This window comes from Gopherus flavomarginatus, chromosome 3 (genome assembly GCF_025201925.1).
Source record: "Gopherus flavomarginatus isolate rGopFla2 chromosome 3, rGopFla2.mat.asm, whole genome shotgun sequence".
Lineage (NCBI taxonomy): Eukaryota > Metazoa > Chordata > Testudines > Testudinidae > Gopherus > Gopherus flavomarginatus.
In genome coordinates this window covers 13,946,370-13,970,761 of record NC_066619.1, presented here as the reverse complement: position 1 = coordinate 13,970,761, position 24,392 = coordinate 13,946,370, and the positions used below count along the sequence as shown (strand labels likewise).

Sequence of the window (24,392 nt, the reverse complement as noted above, 5' to 3'; positions counted from 1 at the left end):
AATCCAGGCTACTCCCTCACAGCCACCAGACCACTTTTACTCTCCAATGCTCATTCCCTCCCCAAGTTATAAGAACATAAGAATAGTCACACTGGTGTCAGAGCAGCGGCCCATCTAGTGCAGTATCCTGTCTTCCGACAGTGGCTGCTACCCGTTTGGTGGGAATGAATAGAACAGGACAATTATCTAGTGATCTGTCTGCAGTTGTCCAGTCCCAGCTTCTGGCAGTCCCATGAAGTTATGTCCCTGACTATCTTGGCTAATAGCCATTGATGGACCTATCCTCCAGGAACTTATCTAGTTCTTTTTTGAACCCTGTTATAGTCTTGGCCTTCACAACATCCCCTGGCAACAAGTTCCACAGGTTGACTGTGTGTTGAATGAAGAAGTATGTCCTTTTGTTTCTTTTAAACGTACTGCCCATTAATTTCATTGGATGACTCCTGGTTCTTGTGCTATGTAAAGGAGTAAATAACATTTTCTTATTTACTTTCTCCACACCATTCATGATTTTATAGACCTCTATCATATCCCCCCCTTAGTTATCTCTTTTCTAAGCTGAACAGTCCTGGTCTTTTTAATCTCTCCTCATATGGAAGCCATTCCATACCCCTAATTGTTTTTGTTGCCCAATTCTGTATCTTTTCCAATTCTAATGTAACTTTTTTATATTTTTGTCATATTATCTATCCCTTTCCTAATGTTTCCTAACATTCTGTTCTTCTTCGAGTGATTGCTCATATCCATTCCAGTTAGGTGTGCACGTGCTGCGTGCACGTTCGTCGGTAAACTTTTTTACTCTAGCAACACTCGGCGGGTCGGCTGGGCGCCCCCTGGAGTGGTGCCACTATGGCACCGGATATATATCCCAGCCAACTCGGCCACCCTTCAGTTCCTTCTTACCGCCTGTGTTGGTCGTTGGAACAGTGGAGTGCGGCTTAGCTGACCTCCACCTTCCCTAGCTACTCGTAGTTTTTTCTCGTTGTTGTCGTATACATAGTTGTTGTTCTTGTATATAGATAGATAGTTTTAGTTGTAAGTTATTAATTTAATAGTATAATTAGTTGTTACTAGTTAGCGGGGTTCAGGGAGTAGCCCCTTCCCCGCACCCGGTACCGGAGCTCATGCCCGGCTCACCGGGTTTCAAACCGTGCTTGACCTGTCACAGGCCGATGCCAACAGAAGACCCGCACAACTCCTGTTTAAAGTGCCTCAGGAAATCGCACTCAACTGCTAAGTGCTCAATTTGCAAGGCTTTCAAGCTGCGAACTAAAAAGGAGCAGGACATCAGACTAAAACAGCTCCTCATGAAAGCGGCCTTGACACCACCACCTTTGGCACCGAGCCCCGGGCAGTTGGTGAGCAGAGGCACTCCCCCAGCACCTGATTGCACCGGTACGCCTAAAGACTCCAGGCACCGGCCGCCACCGGCACCGAAGTGGACTCCACATCGCTCCCTCTCCCCGAGGCCGAAAAAGGCTAAGACTCCTGCTGCCTTGGCGACGCCCATGCCGCAGCTAGAGAGTGCGCCTAGATCGGATCGCCCGGCGCCGATACCCGCTGCAGCACTGACGACATCGGCACCGTCGATTCCGGTCCCGTAAGGGCCGTCGAGTCTGGTGCCTGATAGCTCCCTGGCACGTACCGTGGTAGAGCTCACCATGCCATCCACGCCAGAGGCGTTTTCGGCGGTGAGAGACCTGATCGCCCTCATGGATGCTGCACTGCCGCTACCCCCGACTCCGCTGGTGCGGGTAATCCAATCTCTGGGCAAGCCGACCCTGACCAGACCACCCGTCTGTCGGCTCAGCGGACCGGCACCGCTCAAGATCGTGGTCCCGCAGGCGTTCACAGTCGAGATGCCACTCCCGCTCTCGACGCCGCTCGCAGTCCCGGCACTGTTCCTCTACACGGCACCGGTCAGACTCGCGGCACCGGTCGGACTCATGCTCCCCACCTCGCTATTTGAGGCACCGCTCTGGTTCCCGGCACCGACCCAGGCACCGTACCTCCCGGAGCCACTCACGTCGCAGGGACTCGACATCCCGGTCGACCTCCCGGCACCGGTCTGGTTGCAGATCCTGGTCTCGATCACGGTACCATGCTGAATACCGGCACCGGTCCCCGCTAAAGAGGGGAGCGAGGTCCATCGGAACCTCAGCCCAAGGTTTCTCTGCTCCTCCATGGCCATCCAGGCAGATGTCTGTGTCCTCCCACGCAGACAGTTACTATAACCAGGACCATGAGACGGAGGTGCCTACCGGGGTCTTCCAGGACGTCCGGTCTCAGGACGCGGGACCTCAACAGTGGTCTTTTTGGACACCCTGGGCGTACCACCAGGCCCAGGGTGCTCCTTTGGCCCAGACCCGCCCCGCTTCCTCAGAGCATCGGGCTCCTGAGGCTACCATCAGCCGTCCCCCTCCTGCTGGGACAGAGGAGCAGCTGATCCATCCGCCAGGCTCCCCGGTACTGCTAGAGCAGGAACCGACCCATGAGCAAGAGGCCATTCAGGACCCTCTCATCCCCGGAGTGTCATCCTCTTCTTCTCCGGATGAGGTGGTGGCAGGGACCTCGTCATCAGGGCCCCCACCGATAGACCTCAGAGCTCATCAGGACCTCCTTAGAAGGGTGGCACTTAACATTAACCTCCCTGTAGAGGAAGTCCCGGAGGTCGAGGATCCCGTCGTGAGCATCCTGTCGGCGGACACCCCCACTAGGGTGGCTCTGCCCTTCATTAAGACCATCCAGGCCACTGCTGACACCTTATGGCAGTCCCCAGCCTCCATTCCCCCTACGGCAAAGGGAGTCGAATACCTGTATGTCCACCCTCCTCATTAGTTGTCCAATCAGTCAACAAAAGGGAACGCCATGGCCAACAGGCACCAGCCCCCAAATCTAAGGAGGCTAGGCGGATGGACCTACTAGTCCGCAAGGTGTATTTGGCAGGTGCCCTGCAGCTCCGGGTGGCCAATCAGCAGGCTCTCCTGAGCCGTTACAGCTACAACACCTGGGTGGAGGTGGGTAGGTTCACAGAACTCCTACCCCCAGACTTGCACCAAGAATTTGTCGCATTCCTGGAAGAAGGGAAGAAAGTAGCCAGAACTTCCCTCCAAGCTTCTCTCGATGCGACCGACTCGGCAGCCAGAACTCTAGCCTCAGGTATCACCATGAGGTGTATCTCCTGGCTCCAGGTCTCCAACCTGCCACCCAAGCTCCAATACACCATCCAGGACTTATCCTTTGATGGCAAGGGTTTGTTCTCTGAGAAGACTGACCCCAGGTTGCAGAGTTTAAAAGACAACAGGGTCATCATGCGCTCGTTGGGCATCCATACCCCCGTGACCCAACGTAGACCCTTCCGGCCTCAACCCCACCGCCCGTACTTTGTGCCCCAGCACAGGCAAGACTTCAGTAGAAGGCGCGGGCGGGGTGGCCGCCAGCGCCAGTCCGGGCCCCAAGGGGGTCAAAACCACGGACCCCTAAAGGCACCTCCGGGACCTAAGTCTACCTTTTTGAAGGTGCGCACGAGGACAGCATACCAGTTTCAGGACAGGATCCTTCTTCTCCTTTCTCCAGCTGTCTTTCCTACTTCCTCCCGGCGTGGTCCGAGCTGACCTCAGATCTCTGGGTCCTATGCACGGTGAAACAAGGATACCACCTCCAATTTGTTTCATCCCCGCCTTCCCACCCCCCAACCCAGTCCCTCTTCAGGGACCCCTCTCACAAGCAAGTCCTCTTACAAGAGGTGCAATCTCTCCTCGCCGCAGGAGTGATAGAGGAGGTATCTTCAGAAGAGAAGGGGAAGGGGTTTTACTCCCGCTACTTTCTGATTCCCAAGTCCAAGGGAGGCCTCAGGCCTATCCTAGACCTGCGAGGCCTCAACAAGTTTCTAGTCAAGTTGAAGTTCCGCATGGTCTCCCAGGGGACTATTATCCCGTCCTTGGATCCTGGAGACTGGTATGCCGCCCTCGACATGAAGGACGCATACTTCCACATTGCCATTTTCCCTCCACACAGGAGGTATCTCCGCTTTGTGGCCAATCACCAGCACTTCCAATTTACTGTCCTCCCCTTTGGCCTCTCCACGGCCCCAAGGGTGTTTACGAAATGCATGGCCGTCATCGCCGCCTACCTCCACTGGCAGCAGATACATGTATTTCCATATCTGGATGACTGGCTCATCAAGGGAACCTCCCAGACTCAGGTCCGACAGCACGTGGGCATAATCACGACCTATTCTCCCGGTTGGGGCTCCTCCTCAATGCGGAAAAGTCCCCCCTGGTCCCCACACAAAGGCTGGAATTCATAGGGGCAACCCTGGACTCCACTCGAGCCAGGGCCTACCTCCCTCAGCCACGTTTCCAGGTGATTGTGATGATCATTCGAGGCCTGCAGAACTCCCCAACAACCTCGGCTCGCACGTGTCTCGGTCTACTCGGCCACATGGCCGCATGTACTTATGTGACCAAATATGCCAGGCTCCGCCTGCGGCCCCTCCAGACGTGGCTCAATTCGGTTACCATCCCAGCAGGGACCATATAGACATTCTGGTGACAGTTCCCCCGAGCGCCTTACGCTCCCTCGACTGGTGGCTAACTCCCTCCCTGGTGTGTGCAGGGCTACCGTTCATCCACCACAGCCCTCGCTGTCCCTGACGACAGATGCGTCATCTCTCGGTTGGGGGGCTCACCTCGGTCACCTTCGCACACAGGGCCTTTGGACTTCGCAAGAGCTGACGCTCCACATAAACGTCCGAGAGCTGAGAGCAGTCCGCCTCGCATGTCAGGCATTCCAGCAACATCTTCACGGCCGTTGTGTCTCAGTGTTTACAGACAACACAACGGCCACGTATTATATTTTCAAACAGGGAGGGACTCACTCTTCTACCCTGTCAAGAGGCCATTCGACTCTGGGACTTCTGCATAGCCCACTCAATAGACCTGGTAGTGTCCTTTCTCCCAGGGGTTCGGAACACTCTGGCGGATCAGCTGAGCAGATCCTTCCTCTGCCACGAATGGTCGATAAGACCAGACATTATTCATTCGTTCTTCCAGAGGTGTGGGTTTCCCCGCATAGACCTGTTCACCTCTCGCATGAACAGGAAGTGCCAAGCGTTTTGCTCCTTCCAGGGTCTTTCACCGGGGTCGATCACGGATGCATTCCTCATGTCATGGAGGCACCACCTGCTCTATGCCTTCTCACCATTCCCTCTGGTTCACGAAGTCCTAGTAAAACTCCGCAGGGACAGAGTGCACCTAATTCTGATTGCGCCAGCGTGGCCCAGACAGCACTGGTACACCACCCTGCTCGACCTGTCCATGGCCAGCCCAGTTACCCTGCCTCTCCTTCCAGACCTCATAACGCAGGACCGCGGCAGTCTTCGCCACCCGGACCTGCAGGCCCTTCACCTCACGGTGTGGCTCCTGCATGGCTGAACACATCGGAGTTATGCTGTTCCACCCCGGTGCAGCATATTCTCCTTAGTAGCAGAAAGCCTTCCACTCGGTCCACGTACCTGGCCAAGTGGAAATGTTTCTCCTGCTGGTGTACAACGCAGAACGTTGCTCCTTCTGAGGCCGCGATTCCCGTAGTTCTGGACTATCTCTGGTCGCTTAAGCAGCAGGGCCTGGCGATATCTTCTCTGAGGGTGAACTTGGCGGCTATCTCCACATTCCATCCTGGGGAAAGTGGCCACTCCGTGTTTTCCCACCCCTTAGTCACCAGGTTCCTTAAGGGCCTGGAGCGCCTCCACCCCCCAATATGCTGCCCTGCCCCCACCTGGGACCTCAACTTAGTCCTAAGCAGACTTATGCTTCCGCCATTTGAGCCATTGGCGACTTGCTCGCTCCTGTACCTATCGTGGAAGACAGTCTTCTTAGTGGCCATTACATTGGCCAGAAGGGTATCAGAACTTCGGGCACTTACGGTGGACCCGCTATATACTGTCTTTCACAAAGACAAGGTACAGTTGCGACCTCATCTTGCGTTCCTCCCTAAGGTAGTGTTGGCCTTCCATACCAACCTGGACATCTTCCTCCCGGTCTTCTTTCCGAAGCCTCACTCTTCTTGACAGGAGCAGAAGATACACTCCTTAGATGTCCGTAGGGCGCTAGCCTTTTATATGGAGTGGACAAAGCCCTTCCGGAAATCCCCCCAGCTGTTCGTGGCAGTCCCTGAGAGGATGAAAGGTCTTCCGGTCTCCTCCCAGAGGATCTCCTCTTGGGTAATGGCGTGCATACGCACATGCTATGACCTGGCTCATGTCCCTTCGGGCCATCTCACTGCTCACTCAACGAGAGCTCAGGCTTCATCAGCCGCTTTCCTGGCCCACGTGCCTATCCAGGAGATATGCCGCGCAGCGACCTGGTCATCGGTCCACACCTTTGCTTCGCACTATGCGCTGGTCCAGCAGTCTAGAGATGATGCAGCCTTTGGTGCAGCAGTTCTGCATGCTGCCACATCTCACTCCGACCCCTCCGCCTAGGTAATCGCCTCCGCCTAGGTAATCCGCCTTGGGAATCACCTAACTGGAATGGATATGAGCAATCACTCGAAGAAGAGAAGATGGTTACTCACCTTTGTAACTGTTGTTCTTCGAGATGTGTTGCTCATATCCATTCCAAACCCACCCTCCTTCCCCACTGTCGGAGTAGCCAGCAAGAAGTAACTGAAGGGTGGCTGGGTCGGCTGGGGTATATATCCGGTGCCATAGCAGCGCCACTCCAGGGGGCGCCCAGCCGACCCGCCGAGTGTTGCTAGGGTAAAAAAGTTTTCCGACGAACGTGCACACACCTAACTGGAATGGATATGAGCAACACATCTCGAAGAACAACAGTTACAAAGGTGTGTAACCGTCTTTTAACTCTTTTGATTGCTGCTGCACATTCAGCAGATGCGTTCAGAGAACTATCCATGATGACTCTAAGATATTTCTTGAGTGGTAACAGCTAATTTAGACCCCTGTCATTTTATACGTACAGCTGGGATTATGTTTTTCAAGAGGCGTTACTTTGCACTTGTCAGCACTAAACTTCAGCTCCCATTTTGTTGTCCACCCTCCCAGTTTAGTGAGATCCTTTTGTAACTCTGCACCAGTCGGCTTTGGACTTAACTATCTTCAGCAATTTTGTATTGCCTGCATACTTTATCACCTCACTGTGTACTCCCCTTTCCAGATCATTTATGACTATGTTGAACAGCACAAGTCTCAATGCAGATTTTTTGGGGACCCTGCTATTTATCTCTCTCCACTGTGAAAACACCATATATTCCTACCTTGTATTTCCTATCTTTTAACCAGTTACTGATCCATGAGAGGACCTTCCCTCTTATCCCATGTCTGCTTACTTTGCTTAAGAGTCTTTGGTGTGGGACCTTGTCAAAGGCTTTCTGAAAGTCCAGGGCCAACTGAACCACCCTTGTCCATGTACTTGCTGAATCCCTCAGAGAATTCTAATGGACTGGTGAGGAGTTTTCAAAAGCCATGTTGACTCTTCTCCGACATATTATGTTCATCTTTGTGTCTAATAATTCTATTCTGTACAATAGTTTCAGCCAATTTGCCTGGTACTGAAGTTAGACTTATTGGCTTTTAATTGCCAGGATTGCTTCTGGAGCCTTTTTTTCTTTTAAATTGATGTTACATCAGCTGCACTCCAATCATCTGGTACAGAGGCTTAAGCAATAGGTTACATACCACAGTTAGTAGTTCTGCAATTTCATATTTGAGTTCCTTCAGAACTCTTGGGTGAATATAATCTCTTCCTGGTGATTTATTTGTCACCAGGTTTGTTTCACAACCTCTTTTATTGACACCTCAATCTTGGACAGTTCCTCAGATTTGTCACCTAAAAAAATGGCTTAGGTGTTGGGATCTCCCTCATAATCTGCAGTGAAGACCGATGCAAAGAATGTATTTAGCTTCTCTGCAACGGCCCTTTCTTTCTTGAGTGCTCGTTTTGCACCTTGGTTGTCCAGTGGCCCAGTGGTTGTTTGGCAGGCTTACTGCTTCTGACGTATTTTAAAAATAATTGCTGTTAGTTTTTGTGTCTTTTGCTACTTGCCTTTCAAACTTTTTTGGGGGGGCTGCTTAATTATACTTTTTTGACTTGCTAGGGTTCATGCTTCTCACTGCCTCTTTTATTGCATTGTTTAGCCATGGTGGTATTTTTTTGGTTGTCTTACAGTTTTGTTTTCTTATTTGGGGTATATATTTAGTTTGAGCCTCTATTATGGTGTTTTAAAATAGTTTCCATGCAGTTTATAGGCATTTCACTTGTGTGACTATTCCTTTGAATTTCCTTTTAACTAGCTTCCTCATTTTTGTCTAGTTCCCCTTTTTGCAGTTAAATGCTACTGTAGTGGGTTTCTTTGATATCTTCCCCCCCCTCATAAGGATGTTAAATTTAATAACATTATGGTCACTTTTTCTGAGCATTTGAGCTACATACTCCTCTTCTACCAGATCCTGTGTGCCACTCAGAACTAAATCAAGAATTGCCTCCCCCTGTGTGGATTTCAGGACTAGCAGCTCCATTGAATCAGTCATTAATGGTGTCTAGACATGTTATCTCTGCATCTTTTCCTGAGGTGACATGTACCCAGTCAATATGGGCATAATTGAAATCCCCCATTATTATTGGGTTTTGTGTTTTTTATAGCCTCTGTAATCTCCCTCAGCATTTCACAATCAGTGTCACCATCTTGGACAGGTGGTCAGTAGTATATTCCTCTTGCTATACTCTTATTATTCAAGCATGTAATTTCTATCCATAGAGATTCTATGGTACAGTTTGATTCATTTAAGATTTTTTCTATATTTGTCTCTATGCTTTCTTTCACATATAGTGCCACTCTCCCACCAGCATGACCTACTCTCATTCCTATGTATTTTGTACCCTGTATTACCATGTCCCTTTGGTTATCATCGTTCCACCAAGTATCTGATGCCTATTATATCAATACCCTCATATAATACTAGATACTCAAGTTTACCTATCTTAGTATTTAGACTTCTTGCATTTGTATTAGACTTTCAAGCACTTACACAATTTGTCAGTATTTAGTTGTCTGCCTTCCTGTGATGTAATTGAATGGGATTCCTCTTTGTTTGACTGTTTCTGTTCAGTTGCTGCCCTTTCTTTATCAACTTCTATCCTCTCTTCTTTGCTGGGATGTTGAGTATCCCCTTCAATAAATCCTTCCCCAGGGATGTCTCTGTCCAAACCATGTGCTCCTCTGCTCCTGTCGGCTTTTCCCGAGAACCTTAGTTAAAAAGTCCTCCACGACCTTTTGAATTTTACATGCCTGAAATCTGGTTCTGTTTAAACACTGTTTAAGTTCCAAGTATGCCCTCAGAACAGTCTTCACACAAGACTTCTGTCGTGCGTAAGTGCGGTGCGGGACCTCCGCATAAGGAAGGACTCACGTTTACCCAGTATGGCTCCATTTTAGCCAAGCACTTAAGCACATGCTTAAAGTTAGGCACATGAGTAATCCAGTTGCAGTTGCTCCGAGCATGTCAGAACATGCTTAATTCTAAACATGATTAAATCCATTAAATCAAGAGGATGAAGGCATATGCTTAAATTTAAGCATGTGTTTAAGTGCTCTGCTGAATCAGGGCCTGTGTGGGTTTGTTGCATTAGTGACCCAGTCAGGGACCAGCAATAATACCACCTGATTTATGTAACTAACCAGCACAGTACAAATTGTGAATTGCACATTTTACAATGTAAGGGACAATTTGTGGTCAGCTTTCAGTGACTATCGAGCTGAAAAATTTCTATTTATTTTGAGAGTAATCAGTAGGGCTTGTAGGTGTGCGGAAAGTGAAAACAGTCAAATCAAATTTACTTTGGAATTTGGATAAATGTTAGCCAAAACCCTTTCCCATTATTTATTCATTTCTAGGAAATTCTGTTGTATAAGAGTAACAAGACAGCCCAGCAGCACACATCTATGGGGTTGTTATTGCTTTTCTGAGATGGACAGTTGTATTGTATGTCCTTCAGCCTCATGCCTTATGTGCAACATGTGTAGTGCACTATAAATAATCACCTAGATATTAATTTTACATCACTATTCCATCTGGATGTATTTTTCATTATGAGATTACTTATAAAATATGTATGTGCTAATAGGAGCATTCTCGTGCTTATATAAGCATGTCTCTACGTATTCATAGGGTGTCAGCTCTCCTGAGCTTTTCCTCACACTTCTCACACCCTAAGGGCCTAATTCTGTCCTTGGATATGTGATTATAACTCTCATTAACTTCAGTGGCTGCTCCATACATTCATCTGAGAGCAGAATTTTATCCTTTAGGATATAGAAGAGATGCTTGATGCTTAGACCCTAGCCCTGCAAAGGCTTATGCATGTGCATAACTTTATGCATTGTGAATAGTTGTGTTGACTCCAGTGGGATGACTCATAGGCCCATATCCTCAAAGGTACCTAGGCTCCTTCCTTCCGTTGATTTCAATGGGCCATGGTGTTTAAGCTGAAGCAGATGCAGAAGTCTTTGCAGGATCGGGGCCTTAAATTGTAACCATCTTTGTGTTATGACAGTAGAGGTCTTAGCACAATGGGGCCCAATCCCTGATTAGGGCCTCTGGGCACTGCCTCAGTACCAGTACAGTAGACCCTTGGGAATGGAGGTTGTTTGTCACTCTGAAATGGTTGTAACTCTGAACAAAATGTTATCATTGTTCTTTCAAAAGTTTATAACTGAACAATGACTTAATACAGCTTTGAAACTTTACTATGCAGAAGAAAAATGCTGCTTTTAGCCATCTTAATTTATATGATACAAGCACAGAAACAGTCTCCTTCTCTTGTCATGTATATTTTTTAAACTTTCCCTTTATTTTTTTAGTAGTTTATGTTTAACACAGTACTGTACCGTATTTGCCTTTTGTGTGTGTGTGTGTGTGTGCTGCTGCCGCCTAATTGTGTACTTCCGGTTCCAAATAAGGTGTGCGGTTGACTGGTCAGTTTGTTACTCTGGTGTTCGTAACCCTGAGGTTCTACTCTAGTAAGTAATAATTATGATGCTGTTATTACAGGAAGAGAGATCCAGAATCCAGGTTCAGTTCTGACAAAGATCCCAAACGTTCTCCCTTTCTCTGAACTATGCAGACCTCTTGAATCTTCTAAACTAGACCAGGTGTTTCATGGGATCAGATATTCTGGCACGTAAAATCAGGACAGAAATATCATAAGAGCAGTATTTTTTAGGCAATTTATAATATAATGCCTATGATAGAATGAATCTCTGGTTTTGGTCCCCATCTGGAAACTAGAAGTGTAAGAACATCTCTAACATTATGGAAACTTACACATTCAGTTCTAGATATTGGCTAAAGGTTCAGGTGTTCTTACTTTTTTTTTTTTTTTTTTTTTTTTCTGAACCAGTTTCCCACAGCATCTCTCTAACTACAATGGGAATGATCATGTCAGTTCATATAAACATGTATTATGGGATTACTGGACCATATGATAATTTCCTATTATTATTCCATCCATCTGATTTGCATTCAAGATACAGCTGCAGAAAAGGGAACTGCTGCCACGTGCATGTCACAGGAAAGTAACTGGTTTGTTCTCGTTTTGCTGTAGGATATGCCGTACTATCGCTCCCAATTTAAGAAATGTGCTGTGGTTGGGAATGGAGGGATTCTGAAGAACAGCAGATGTGGACGGGAAATTGACAGTGCAGATTTCGTATTTCGGTAATCATCCTATAGTACAGTTCTTTTAGCATTGTATAGTACTAAATAAAAGCTCACACATCTATTCTTTCTTATGTTGAAATATAGGAATTGCCAAAATGGAACAAATGGTCCAGCTGATGAACTATCCTGTTTCTGGCAATGGCCAGATCATTTAGGAGAGAAACCTACCTAATAGACAATTATGAAATTACGTGTCTGTGGGGGTAACTGGTTTATGTCCTGAAGGAGGATATCCCTATACATTTTCATCCTCCTTATTGTAACTCAGGAGGTTATTTTTATTATTCATATCAATGTCTTTAGTATTGTAGCTATGTTGGTCTCAGGATGACAAAGTGAGTGAGATGATGTGTTTTGTTGGACCATCTTCTGCTGGGGGAAGAGACAGAGACAAGCTTTCAAACTACACAGTGCTCTTCTGAGAGCTCTCTCTGTCTCTTCCCCAAGTAGAAGTTAGTCCAGGGAGAAGATATTATCTCACCCACCTTGTCTCTCTCTGATCAATGTCTTTGAATCCTATTAAAATCTTCGTCTGGCTTATATTTTGTGTCAGTGAGTTCCACAGATTATTTATTGTGTTGCATAAAAATATTCCTTTTTACATTTTTACCTTTATGGGACCAGATTCTGATCTTAGTTACATTAAAGTCAGTGAGTTACCCTGATTTACACTGGTGAAAATGAGATCAGATTCTGGCTGATTGCCTTTTAATTTCATTAGGTGTCAAGGAATAATTAGGAACAACCCATGAGTCTTCTTTTCACTGTTCATTACTAAATACACCTTTGTCATATCACCTTTTGTATCCTCACTAAACTAAACAGTTGTGATCTTTTTAATCCATTCCTCTGTGCTTCTAGTAATTTTCTTTGGCTTTTCAGGCTAGTTTCTATTTTTTTCTGGAGACAAGGTAACCCAAACTGAATTTATACAGAGTCCCACCTATTTGTATTGGTCAAGACTGTTCTTGTCACTGTAATTGAAATAAGCAGCAGATCTTGTTATGAATTTAGATTGCCAACCATGAGTAGGTGAATGGCAGCATGTGCAGCAGACGTCATAACATTAGTGTCTGCATAATGCAACTTTTAGTTGTAATAATCTTTTTTGGACTCTTTTTTTCCTGTGATCTCATTCAGAATGTTGACGTTTCTGTTACACAGGGACTTTCCATAGCCTAAATTGACCTGTACTAGCCCAGAGAGATGGAAGTGGATCAAGATAAAGAGTGGAAGTTGTGTTTATTTTGATACTAATGATTAGGTTCCTGAGAGTTTGATCAAATCAAAAGAAAGAGCATGTCAAAAATGACTGAATTTCAGTGGAAACAATTGTAATATTAGGATTCTCATACAAAGAAAGTGGTTTGATGTCTAGAAGGAAGATAGGCCCTGATTAAGAAATGCAAATACTCAAATCCAGAAGTCTATTCAGAACAGCATTTCACATGTGCTTAACTTAAAGCACATATTTAAGTTCTGTTGATGTCAACTTTGAAGTAAAGTATGTTCTTAAGTGCAGTCCCAAAGAGGCAAGTTTTCCTGAACTGATGCCATATTGCTTCACTGTGGGATGATAATCGTCTCATTTTGCCATAAAAACTGCTCAAAAATATATTGCAGGACGCCCAAAGAACGCTGCTGAAGTCAGTGGTAATGATGTTGATGCCTATTTTAACACTAACAGGGACGTTTATGTTTAGAAGGGTTTGAAACCATTTTTTCCTCTCTAGAAAACAAATATAGACCACAATGGATTTTATTTTAGATTATATATGGAATTTCATTTATCTCCAGTTGCTGTTGCCTTGCTCCACCTACTGACCAAATAGGAAAACTACATGGAAATACATCAGGCACATTTGGAGTAGATCCCTGGCGGGATCTTGCACAACATTTTATGATTTTATGATTCTTGCACCAAAAATATTGTTGTTTTAAGCTGATTTCATTATTTTTATAAGATGTTTTTTAATTCAACAAATAGAATTTGCCCTAATGTATTTCTGTATTGCACTGATACTTGCTGCTAGTTGGGTAATTAAGAAAATTAAAAATTGAAACTGAATATTTGGAGAATCTTCCTAAAAGTGAGTTCTAATAGGCTATGGACTTAGCTGCCAAGGGAATTAGTAGAACCTAACTTACTAGAGAAATTTAAAACTAGACTGGACATGCTAGCAGAAGAAATATCGTAGGGAGCAATCCTACCATGGCTGAAGGATAGACAATGATGTCAGTCTCCGAAATGATATGGACACTAGTACGAATGTATGAACAATTGTCTTCAACTACATTCCCTCCAAAAGGTCATTGCTGCCATCTTGTTAAACAACTTCAGATCTTATTGAAACTACATAAGACTTCTAATTGCAGAATCCTCAATATTAGAAGATTGTGCCTTGAAAGGGAGGACTTGGAAGGGCCGAGTTCAGTTCCCTGCTCCATACAATCTTCCTGTGTGATCTTGAGCAAGGCACTTAGGGCCAGATTTGTGAAGATGCTTAGGTGCCTAATGAGGTAGATGGAGTCCTGGTGAGGTTTTCAAAAGCACCTATCTGCCTCTTTACGTTCCTCAATACTGTTAAAAAAAAATCTGCCTCTTAGGGTACGTCTGCACTGCAATGTAAGTCCAGGGTTAGTGGGTCTTAAGTCAGCTGACCCTGGGTTAGAGAACCCAGGCATGAGCATCTAAACCGATTGTTAACAGTAGATTAAGAATTTTCTAATGCAGGCTTGAACCTGAGGCGCTGGCGTCCACACTGCAGCAACCAGGCTGAAGTCAAACCAACCAAATCCCAGACGCTCTAGCTAGCCCTTCGACCATGTTGCACTGTGGGAAAACTTGACGATCCACCATGCACATTACAGGAAGTTTGAACCACCTGCCAACACATCTTGCCAAGCAGTTATTTTGGTCAGTGGGCTTCCAGCTACCCGAGCTAGCAACATGGAGAAAACACTTTTTGAAGAACTTCTCTTGCTTGCGTTTTCACTCCTGTGTCAGGGAATGGGCAGCACTTCCAGGAGATGCTGATGCACATTTCGGTGGCATCTTCTGACCTATAAAGGGAGCAGGAAGAGGAGGAGGCAGAGGAGGAAGAGCACCAAGCATGACAGACTCGAACTGACTAACTGCTTCTCAGTACATTCTGTACAGCCTCTAGTGCCCCCTCTGTAGCCTGGAGCTTCTGGAGCAGGGCCACAAGCACAGACTGGCGGGATCACATTGTCATGCAGACCTGGGATGACTAGCCATGGGTCCAGAACTTTGACATGAAGAAAGCTACATTTCTGGAGCTTTGCAAGCCACTTGTCCAATCTTCCAGAATAAAGACATATGCATGAGGCCACCCCTGCTGGTCCAGAAGCTGGTTGCTATTGCCATTTAGAAGCTGGCTACCCCAGACTGCTACAGGTCTGTTGCAAACCAGTTTGGTGTTGGAAAGTCAACTATGGGTAAAGTGGCTATCGAGGTTTCTGAGGCAATCAGGCATGTGGTTTACCCCAAAGTGGCGGTCCTGAAGTAATTGCTGGCTTTGAGAATATGAAGTTTCCAAACTGCACTGGGGCCATTGATGGGATTCATGTGCTCGTAGTTTGAGCACACAAGTACATAAACCACAAAGGGCACTACTCCATCGTTATGCAGGCTCTTGTGGACCCCAGAGGGTGATTTATGAATGTCAGCATGGGTTGTACTAGAAAAACTCAAGATGCTGGGGTTTTCCAGCAGTCAGGAGTCTACATTCATGGACAGGCTGTTCCCACCAAATGACACTATCCCCACCAATTGACATTATCATCAATGGTGTTTCTGTCCCCATCATTATTCTGGGGGACCTTGCAATACCTCCTTTTGCCTTGGCTTATGAAACTGTACCCTGATTTCAGAGGCCCTGGCAAAAGATAGTTTAAATACACTCTCAGCAGGTGTAGAATGGTTGCTGAATGTGCTTTTGGCAGATTGAAATCTCATTTGAGATGTCTACAGACCCATTTGGATGCCAGTGTCATCAATGCTGTCTGCTTCACTGTGGCTTCCTGTGCTCTTCACAATCTCTGTGAAGCCAAAGGTGAGCCATTTCCCCCTGAATGGGCCTATGGCAGCGACGGGCCGCTGAATTGGTACCCGCAGCCAGAAAGTGCATTTACTACAGCTGGAGCTGGATGCACCCGGACAACAGCAGTCAGCGATGCTTTGTGCTCCCACATTGTGGATTTGCATGGTCCAATGGAAAAGGGGGAAATAGTACCTTTATGAATGTGCTTGTGGGGTCTGGTGGGAGGTATGAGGCTTATTGATTGTGGGGAGGGGTGCGGTGCTTGGAGAGGAGGGTGGAATTATGAATGAGAAGACCACTTATGAAATAGGGGGAAGAGGGTTATTCAAGAATGGATTGATGTAAGGAAGTGATTGAAGTATGAATGGCTATAGATAACTGGGTTGAGGGATCGTCTTTGCATACAAATTCCTAATTGTCCTGATCATGTGTTTACCTTTATTATTTTGAATACACATCGCACCATGTGAAGCAGTGATAGAAATAAACTTATTTGATTAAATAAAAAGCTTTAATTATAAACATGTTTTAGAAAAGTACAACATCCAGCCATTCCCAGCTGCCATCTCCACACCAAAACATCAGTCACAACAGAAGCTTGCAGAAACAACTCCTCCACCCCACAAAGTGCATGAAAAAGTGCAAACAGTGAAACCACACACAAAACAGAACCCCCGCCCCCATCATTACATTTTCCCTGACCCCCTGTTCTCTTTTCCCTTCTTTCCCTATTTGCCATGCACTTGGTGCTGTGGGAGGGAGGTGGAGGCATACACGGGGAAGGGGTCAACATGGAGGGCTCCATGGGGTAACATTGCCATGCCCAGCCACGCCACGCATGGGGTCCGATTGCCTGGGCCACCCAGCCATGGAGTCTTTCAAGCTGCTTCTGGACTGCAGCACAGGCAGTGTGCAGAGGACTCAGGCCACGCTTAGACGATATAGCAAGAGCTGTTACCCTTGCAGTCAATAATATGGGCCACTCAAACCGTTCTTTCTGCTGAGCTCTGTCCTCCTCCCTTAGCCACCTTTCCTATTCCAGAAACTGTGAAGCAAGTGCTTACTCCCATGCTAAAACCCTGTCCTCAAGCTATGGAGCCAGCCTGAGCCTTTCACCTGGCAACATGCCCTTCCTCTAGCCACAGGTCCCTTTGCCTTTGGCATGGGAACTACTTGTGGCCCTCTCCAGAACTTCAACCATAAGTTCATCACGGAAACGCTTCCTCATGGAATGGGCTCTGAAGCTACATTGGCCCAGGTGTGTGCTGCAGTGCGGTTGAGCAGTGGAGGTGCTGCAGCCATTAGAGTTCAATTGGCCTGGAACAGGGAGAGCCATAGAGAGTTATTGTCTCAAATAGCTCCCTGCAGGAACACAGGAAAGATCTTTGTGGAGTTTCAAGGACATAAAATGATACTTTTACAAACAGAACTTCAATATATTGTGAGAAGGATGCTTTGGCCCACAGAAGCTCCTGGACACAGCTTGGTTAATTGTGCAGCAAAAGAATTGCCGGCACAATGGTAAGTTAAAGATGCAAAGCTGCATTTTTTTATTGTAGAAAATTGCAAAACTACTTGGGTTTAGGGGCAGGTGGTGTGGGGTGACAGACTTTTTCTATTATTTCAGGCCTTCCACATTTTGGAGGACATAACAGTTCTTGTGGTGCCTGACTGGCAAAGGGAGATGTTATTCCAGTCTGCTGGTGGGAAACCTGCAGGTTATGCAACAGAAGTATTCAGACGTAAAGTGAATGAACAGCACAGCTATGAGTGGTCTGGGCTGGTGGCCCTGGAACATATGCCCTTCCCCGAAATGTGACAACCTATCTGGAATTCCTGCTTCAGGAAAAGTTTGTAGCTATCAGCACCCAGGATTGGGTCAGGAATCAACAGGATGCTGCATTAGCTTGCACATGGCTTATCCTGCCATGACTGCATGGAAACACGCAGAACTCCACAGCCTTCCTCCTCCCAGCCCCAGCACATTTCTGAGAAAATTTCGAACCACAGTCATATTTGGAACAAATGGTTTTGTCACCTATAGACTGCATGGATTACCTACAACTGAACTGGACTAAATTTGTGAATGGAACACATTTCTCCAAATACACACACACACGCATGCACGGAGTGGTCACTATTGCCAGGCGGCTTGATAGACCATAAAATGGTTATAGAGAGGCATACTTACAGGCATGGCAATATAAGGTTATTATTTTTAAGTGACAAGAATGGCCCTAGCAAAAATCTGTGCCTTTCCAGTGAAGATACACTTCAAATGCGTTCTTCAATGTTTGCATGTCCTAGTTGCCTTTTTGAACTCCATATGATGGGGGGAGCTACGTCTCTGGCATACAGTCCACCACTAGCAGATACATGCTGCTAGCTGGGGCTTCTCATAACTTCAGCATTGGTTCATAGAATGGAAATCCTTCCCATTTCTGTATTAATAAACATTAAAATGGAGCTGGAAACTTACCAGGCTTAGGGGCAGCTTCTGTCCTGTCTGTGTCTGCTGCAGGCTCTTCCTCAGGGGCTGCATCAACAGCTGTTCTGAGTATAGACCCAGAGTGTGCAGCTGCTCCAGGGCCTGCTCTGGAACTGCTTTCAGCAACAGAGTGACTTCTTTGTCTCCGTTCGGTGCTTGATGCTGGCTCCCATCAATCCCCATGATAGATTCTGGGCATGGGTGGCAGATGAACCTCTCCTTCAGGGAGGCTACCCCGCTGGCCCCATCCTTTCTGCCTGAGGGCCCATCCCACACAGCCGGAGGATAGGGTTGCAACCCTCCAGAATTGTCTTGGAGTCTCCAGGAATTTAAAGATTAATCTTTAATTAAAAATTATGCCATGTGATGAAATCTCCAGGAATTCATACAACCAAAGTTGGCAACCCTACCAGAGGAGCCCCGAGATGCCCCCGCCCCCACTGCTGGAGAAGCTCCAGCCTGCCTTCCCCTGCTCCGCCCTGGGCCAGCCCCAGCACTGCCCTGGGCCACTAGCCCATCCTTTCCCCCTGGGCAAACCAAACTCCAAGCCATCAGCTGGAGCTGAGCCCCTGCCAGCTTCAGGGGAGTTCGGGGCCGGGAGCAGGAGGAGGGAGGGCAGGGCCTTGGAGTGGAACATGGGTGAGGCCACGGGTTAGGGTTGGGGAGGCTTAACCTCCCCTGACCTTTGATACCCACTGCCCAAGATTCTGGGGCCACTTGGACACGATTCCAGCTGACCAGGTCATCATGCACAACAGTTGGCACCATTCTGGGCATAGGGCCCGGCACCTGGCCAAACTCTTCATAAAATGGGCATGATTTTGACAAGTTCTCCCAGGTGCAGTTCTGGTCCCTGGTTTTCCGGTACTCACTGAGCTGCTTAACCCGCTCCCTGCACTAGTCACTGCTTCGGTATATTTACAAAGCTGCCAGCCTCTTTGCTATTTGCTACTGTGCAGGGTCATTCCTGGTCCTCTTACTGAAGACCACAGTTCTGCTGGCCTTGCACCAGAGAGTTTGCAAAACTAGGCTGTGCTCCTGTGACCATGAACCAGCGCGCTTTGCAAAAGGCTTGTTCTGTTCTATCTTCATTGCAAACACAGAAGGCTCTCTGATGGTGTGTAGGCAGCTCAGTGATCAGAAGACAATGGATGGGTTAACGCTGACTTACTGAGCTGCTGATGTACACCGAGGGTGGTTGCTGCTGTTTTCTAGAATAAATTGAAGATTTTAGATAGAGAAGACAAAGGAAGATAGCAAGGACAAAGGAAATTGGTCTACGGGATTGTGGGATCGTTTTTGGAGGACTCCCAGGACCTGAGTCAAGTGGGACAGCATGTGCACTGCAAAGCAATAGGACTTGAACCCTGGGTCAAGGTCCTGGTACCCTGTGTCTGAGTCCTGAGGCTGAGCCTGGGCTCACATTCCAGTGGTAGACATACCCTTAGTGCCTCAGTTTCCCATCTGTACAATGGGGATAACAGCACTGCCCTACCTCAGTGGGTACCGTGAGCATAAAAACAAATAAGATTTTGAGTTGCTCCAATAGTATGGTAACAGAAGGTATATAAGTGTGTAAATGCCAGTTTATCTAATTTATATTTAGCTTTTGGGTAAAACGTTCTAAGTATCCACAATATAGAAGGGGATATTTGAAGAACCCTGGGAGTTTAGAGATTAGTTTTTCTTGGAGTCTCATCCAGATATTTCTGGCCATAACTATAATCAGAATCAAAGCCAATGAACTGACAAGAGGGAAATGTTATTAACAGGCAATGGACATTTCTACAGGGCGCATGTGTGTGTTAACATTCATATGAGCAGGGAGGAGTAAGTATTTTTCTTTTTACAGCCACTGAAATTAACAATTTGTGACCTGTAGTGTGCAGTTTAAGCATCAACTTGTTTTAGAATCAGAGAATTGTAGGGCTGGGAGAGACCTCAAGAAGTCCTCTAGTCCACCCTTGCCCCTGTGCTGAGGCAGGACCAAGTATACCACAGTCCATCAGATTACGTATACCATGATCAGATTCTTAATTCACAGTCTGCTTCTTATTTTGCTGTTTATAACGAATGTTTAAAGACAGTTCTATATTCTCATCCCGAACAGTGGCAAGGCATTCTCGAACTTACTTTTTACTTCTTTCCTTTAGATGCAATTTACCTCCTATATCTGAGAAATATATCGTGGACGTTGGTGTAAAGACAGACATTGTGACAGTCAATCCCAGCATTATTACTGAAAGGTCAATTCTTTTTTTTTTTAACCCCTTTAGACTTTCCTCTTGTCTTTGCAAAACAGACAAACAAAAGTGTCACAGAAAATCTGGCTGCAGTTAGACAAGACCTAAAGCGGGGGTCAGCAACCTCTGGCACGCGGCTCGCCAGGGTAAGCACCCTGGCGGGCTGGGCCAGTTTGTTTACCTGCCGCGTCGGCAGGTTCAGTCGATCGCGGCTTCCACTGGCCATGGTTCGCCGTCCCAGGCCAATGGGGGTGGCAAGAAGCCACAGCCAGCACATCCCTCGCCTGCACTGCTTCCCATCATCCCCATTGGCCTGGGATGGTGAACCGCAGCAAGTGGGAGCCATAATCGGCCCAGCCAGCCGATGCAGCAGGTAAACAAACTGGCCCGGCCAGCCAGGGTGCTTACCCTGGCGAGCCACGTGCCAGAGGTTGCCGACCCCTGACCTAAAGGATCGATCATGTAATATGCTGAGCATTCTGGCCCCAATCCATCAAAGCACATCAAAGCACATGCTTACGTCCCACTGAAGTCAACAGCATGTGCTTAAAGTTAAGGAGGGCCTTGTGTGATCCTGTTGAATCAACAGGACCACTCACATGCATAATGTTAATCGCATGCTTGAGTGCTTGCAGGACTGAGGCCTTAGAGCCACCTCCTGCTTGCCTCACTCGAGAAGTCCATTCATCGTGCCTTCTTGCATGAGTAACGTGAATGGGAGTTGGTCCCAACAGAGACAAGCTTCTTTCAAACATTACGTTTTAGATGTTTCACTACAATTTCTACTCTGAAGTGACATTAATTCTTATATAATCCCCAACACTGATATGTGTTAGTATGTATCGAATACAACTAGTAAAAACATTTCAAAATTTAAAGTTTTCCACCTAAATTTTGATGGAAAAAATAAAGGATGAAATTTTTGTGGCAATTTTGACTCATTTTTTGACCACTAGTCAAAGGGTTTACTGGTTGGGAAAGGTGAAATATATTCATGATTTTCTGTCTCCCCCCTCCCTTTTTTATTACCAAAACTTTTTAATGACAAATTTCCTACCAGCCACAGAGCTAAATACATTTTCTGTTTGTCACTGAAAGATCATTTCAAATATTTTTTGCAAGCAGCTCGGTTTATTAAGATCAGGGGTGTTTCATTGTGTCAGGGAATCTTTATGGAAAGCTTCTTGTTTGTTAGTTTAATTCTTATTGAACCTCACAGCCTGATAATCACTTGTATCCTTTTATCTTTAGATTCCATAAACTGGAGAAATGGAGGAAACCTTTTTATGATGTGCTACAGGTTTATGAAAATGCATCGGTGCTGCTGCCTGCTTTCTACAACACCCGCAACACAGATGTCTCTATCCGGGTCAAATACGTCCTGGATGATTTTGAATCTCAGCAAGCTGTCTACTATTTCCACCCTCAGTATCTCATCAACGTCTCGCGCTACTGGCTTGGTCAAGGGGTGCGTGCCAAGCGGATTAGCACGGGATTGATTCTGGTGACTGCTGCCCTGGAGCTCTGTGAAGAGGTCCATCTTTTTGGCTTTTGGGCTTTCCCCATGAACCCCTCAGGGATTTTTATAACGCACCATTACTACGACAATGTCAAACCTCGCCCTGGCTTCCACGCAATGCCCTCAGAAATCTTCAACTTCCTCCACATGCACAGCAAGGGGATCCTGCAGGTTCATACTGGGACTTGCAGCTGCTGTTGATGATGATGATGATGGTTTTTCCTCCGATGTAAAAGCGCAACAGGAACTCAGTGTCTATGTGCAGTATAGAAGAGTTTTATTACATCCTGAGATTATGCAATAATTGTTCAATATCGATTTCTCAAAGTATTGCATCCCATAGAAGCTGGAATTCCAGCATCCTTCCTGCTAGATGGGGTAGGATTATGTGATTTGGGTGAAGTGAAACTCATCCATCATAGGATATGCACTGCCCTGGAAATCAGATCAAGAAGCACATTTTCAACAGGTTTTAGGGATATACAAAGCACATTAGTGTAGCTATCATTTCACTTTTAGGAAAAGCACCAAACGGAACCCATTCGGTAAAGCGAATTTTAGCATATACTGCAGGGCATTAGAAAGGTGTTTTGACTCATAGACAACTGCGGGCATTGTCGATTTTTATTGAAACTGCTATTCTCTTGCATTAGGGTTTTAAAAACAAATTCTTTAAGCATTATTGTAGTTGTAAGGGGAGAGGTATAAGCTGTGGTCTTTATTGTGTAATGACTCATAGCATCGATGAAACATGTCTGTGTAATATCTCATGGTGAGGTTAGATCATTTGTGAGAAGCCAGGCAGGACAGAACAGGTGGTTAAACTGCAATTCCCAGCAAAATGTAACTGCATCAATCTTATCAAATCACAGCTGCCTCTTCTTTGTTTTCCCACATACCTCCTTGTGTCTTACACGCCTCCCTCCCTTCCCCAAACACATTTTCTTCCTGCAGTCACCAGCTCTGGACTTCTATTTCTTAGCAAAGTAATATGTTGGTCCCATAGAATTCTGCCAGCGCATGGGAGTAGTTCTCTTGAAGCTCAGGTTTGCAGAACTGATTTTTGGGTTCATATGGCACCGACCCTAGGACACGACAAGGCTCTTCTTGTAGATTATTTTTTCCAGATGATTTTGTTGAAGCACCAGAATGACGAGGAGCTTCCCTCAGTGGGAAAGCTTTCTAGTCACTCAGTATTTACAGCAGCGGTGGGAAAGTAAATGCTGATGACTGGAGGGCTGGGAGGAGATAGAAATGAAGTTTAACTGTGGAGACGCTTCTCATGGTTTTCTGTGTGTTTAATTTAAAGTTATACATTTAGAGACCTTAAATGTATTAATTAGACATTGTCTTCTGTTGGGGACACTGCTGTGAGTGTTATCCCATCTTAGCGCTAACCTACACTTAACAGTTTTACCATCATAACTATGTCAGTGATGTCAGAGGGATTTTTTTGCTCACATAGTTATGCTGGTAAAAGCCCTAGGGTAGCTGCAGTTTTTTAAAAGGTGCTTTACACTGGTATAGCTTATTTCAGTTCCTGTACAAGAATGAGCTATCCTGGTATAAGCACTTTCATACTGTTACAGGTGTGTCCAACCTAGGGGCTTTTTCTGTTTAAACTATGCTGCCATAATTAAATTGGCAAATCTTTGAAGTATAGACAAGCCTTTAATTGAAATATTTAGCAGCTTCGTACATAGTATCAGTAATTTGATAAACATGTACAATCTAACCTGGTTCAGTGTTTTCTAGGTCTAAATAATATGGAAGGTGGACCCTGGGACCTGGCCTTCTCCCCTAGATTATGGTGAGTTGTAAAATGAGTAGTTTAATATTTCCACAGATATCTTATATTTGCAATATTTGTCTCCATATTAAACTAGCCACATCTCTTCTGGCCTATCTGGGAGATGCCATTTTGGCAGTAGATTAGAAAGCACTTAACCACTGGAAAACAAAGGTCTGATTAAAGAGAGGTTAAAAGGCATAGCAGAGAGAGAACCCTTCCGTTTATTGTTACCAGTTCTGCTGAGTCTAATTCTTGATACGTTGATATCAATGTTGATGCCGAGTTAGTTTCATACTTTGAACTTCATGGAATTTATCTTGTTTGGGGAACAGATTAATTTAGTTCTTGGGACTTACTTTAATGGCCTGTAGTAGAGAGCTAAAACCACACATCCAGAGTTCTTAATGACTTTAGGATATTCTGATTCCTCATCCCTATTAGGGGTTAGGGTGACCAGATAGCATATGTGAAAAATCGGGATGGGATGTGTGGGGGAGAGGGGGATAATAGGCGCCTATATAAGACAAAGCCCCAAATATCAGGACTGTC

The 24,392-nt window shown here is 46.0% G+C and overlaps 1 protein-coding gene across 3 annotated transcripts in view; it reads left to right on the top strand.

The window, feature by feature from the left end:
- Positions 1–22,798, top strand: part of ST8SIA5 (ST8 alpha-N-acetyl-neuraminide alpha-2,8-sialyltransferase 5) — a 113,933-nt gene extending 91,135 nt beyond the window's left edge. For all 3 annotated transcript variants that reach the window (XM_050944751.1, XM_050944749.1, XM_050944750.1), the window contains 3 exons: positions 11,622–11,734; positions 20,443–20,535; positions 21,784–22,798. In XM_050944751.1, coding sequence (XP_050800708.1) covers positions 11,622–11,734; positions 20,443–20,535; positions 21,784–22,252 — 675 coding nt within the window. In that variant the 3' untranslated portion in view covers positions 22,253–22,798. The remainder of the gene's footprint in view (positions 1–11,621; positions 11,735–20,442; positions 20,536–21,783) is intronic.
- Positions 22,799–24,392: the final 1,594 nt, after the last annotated feature.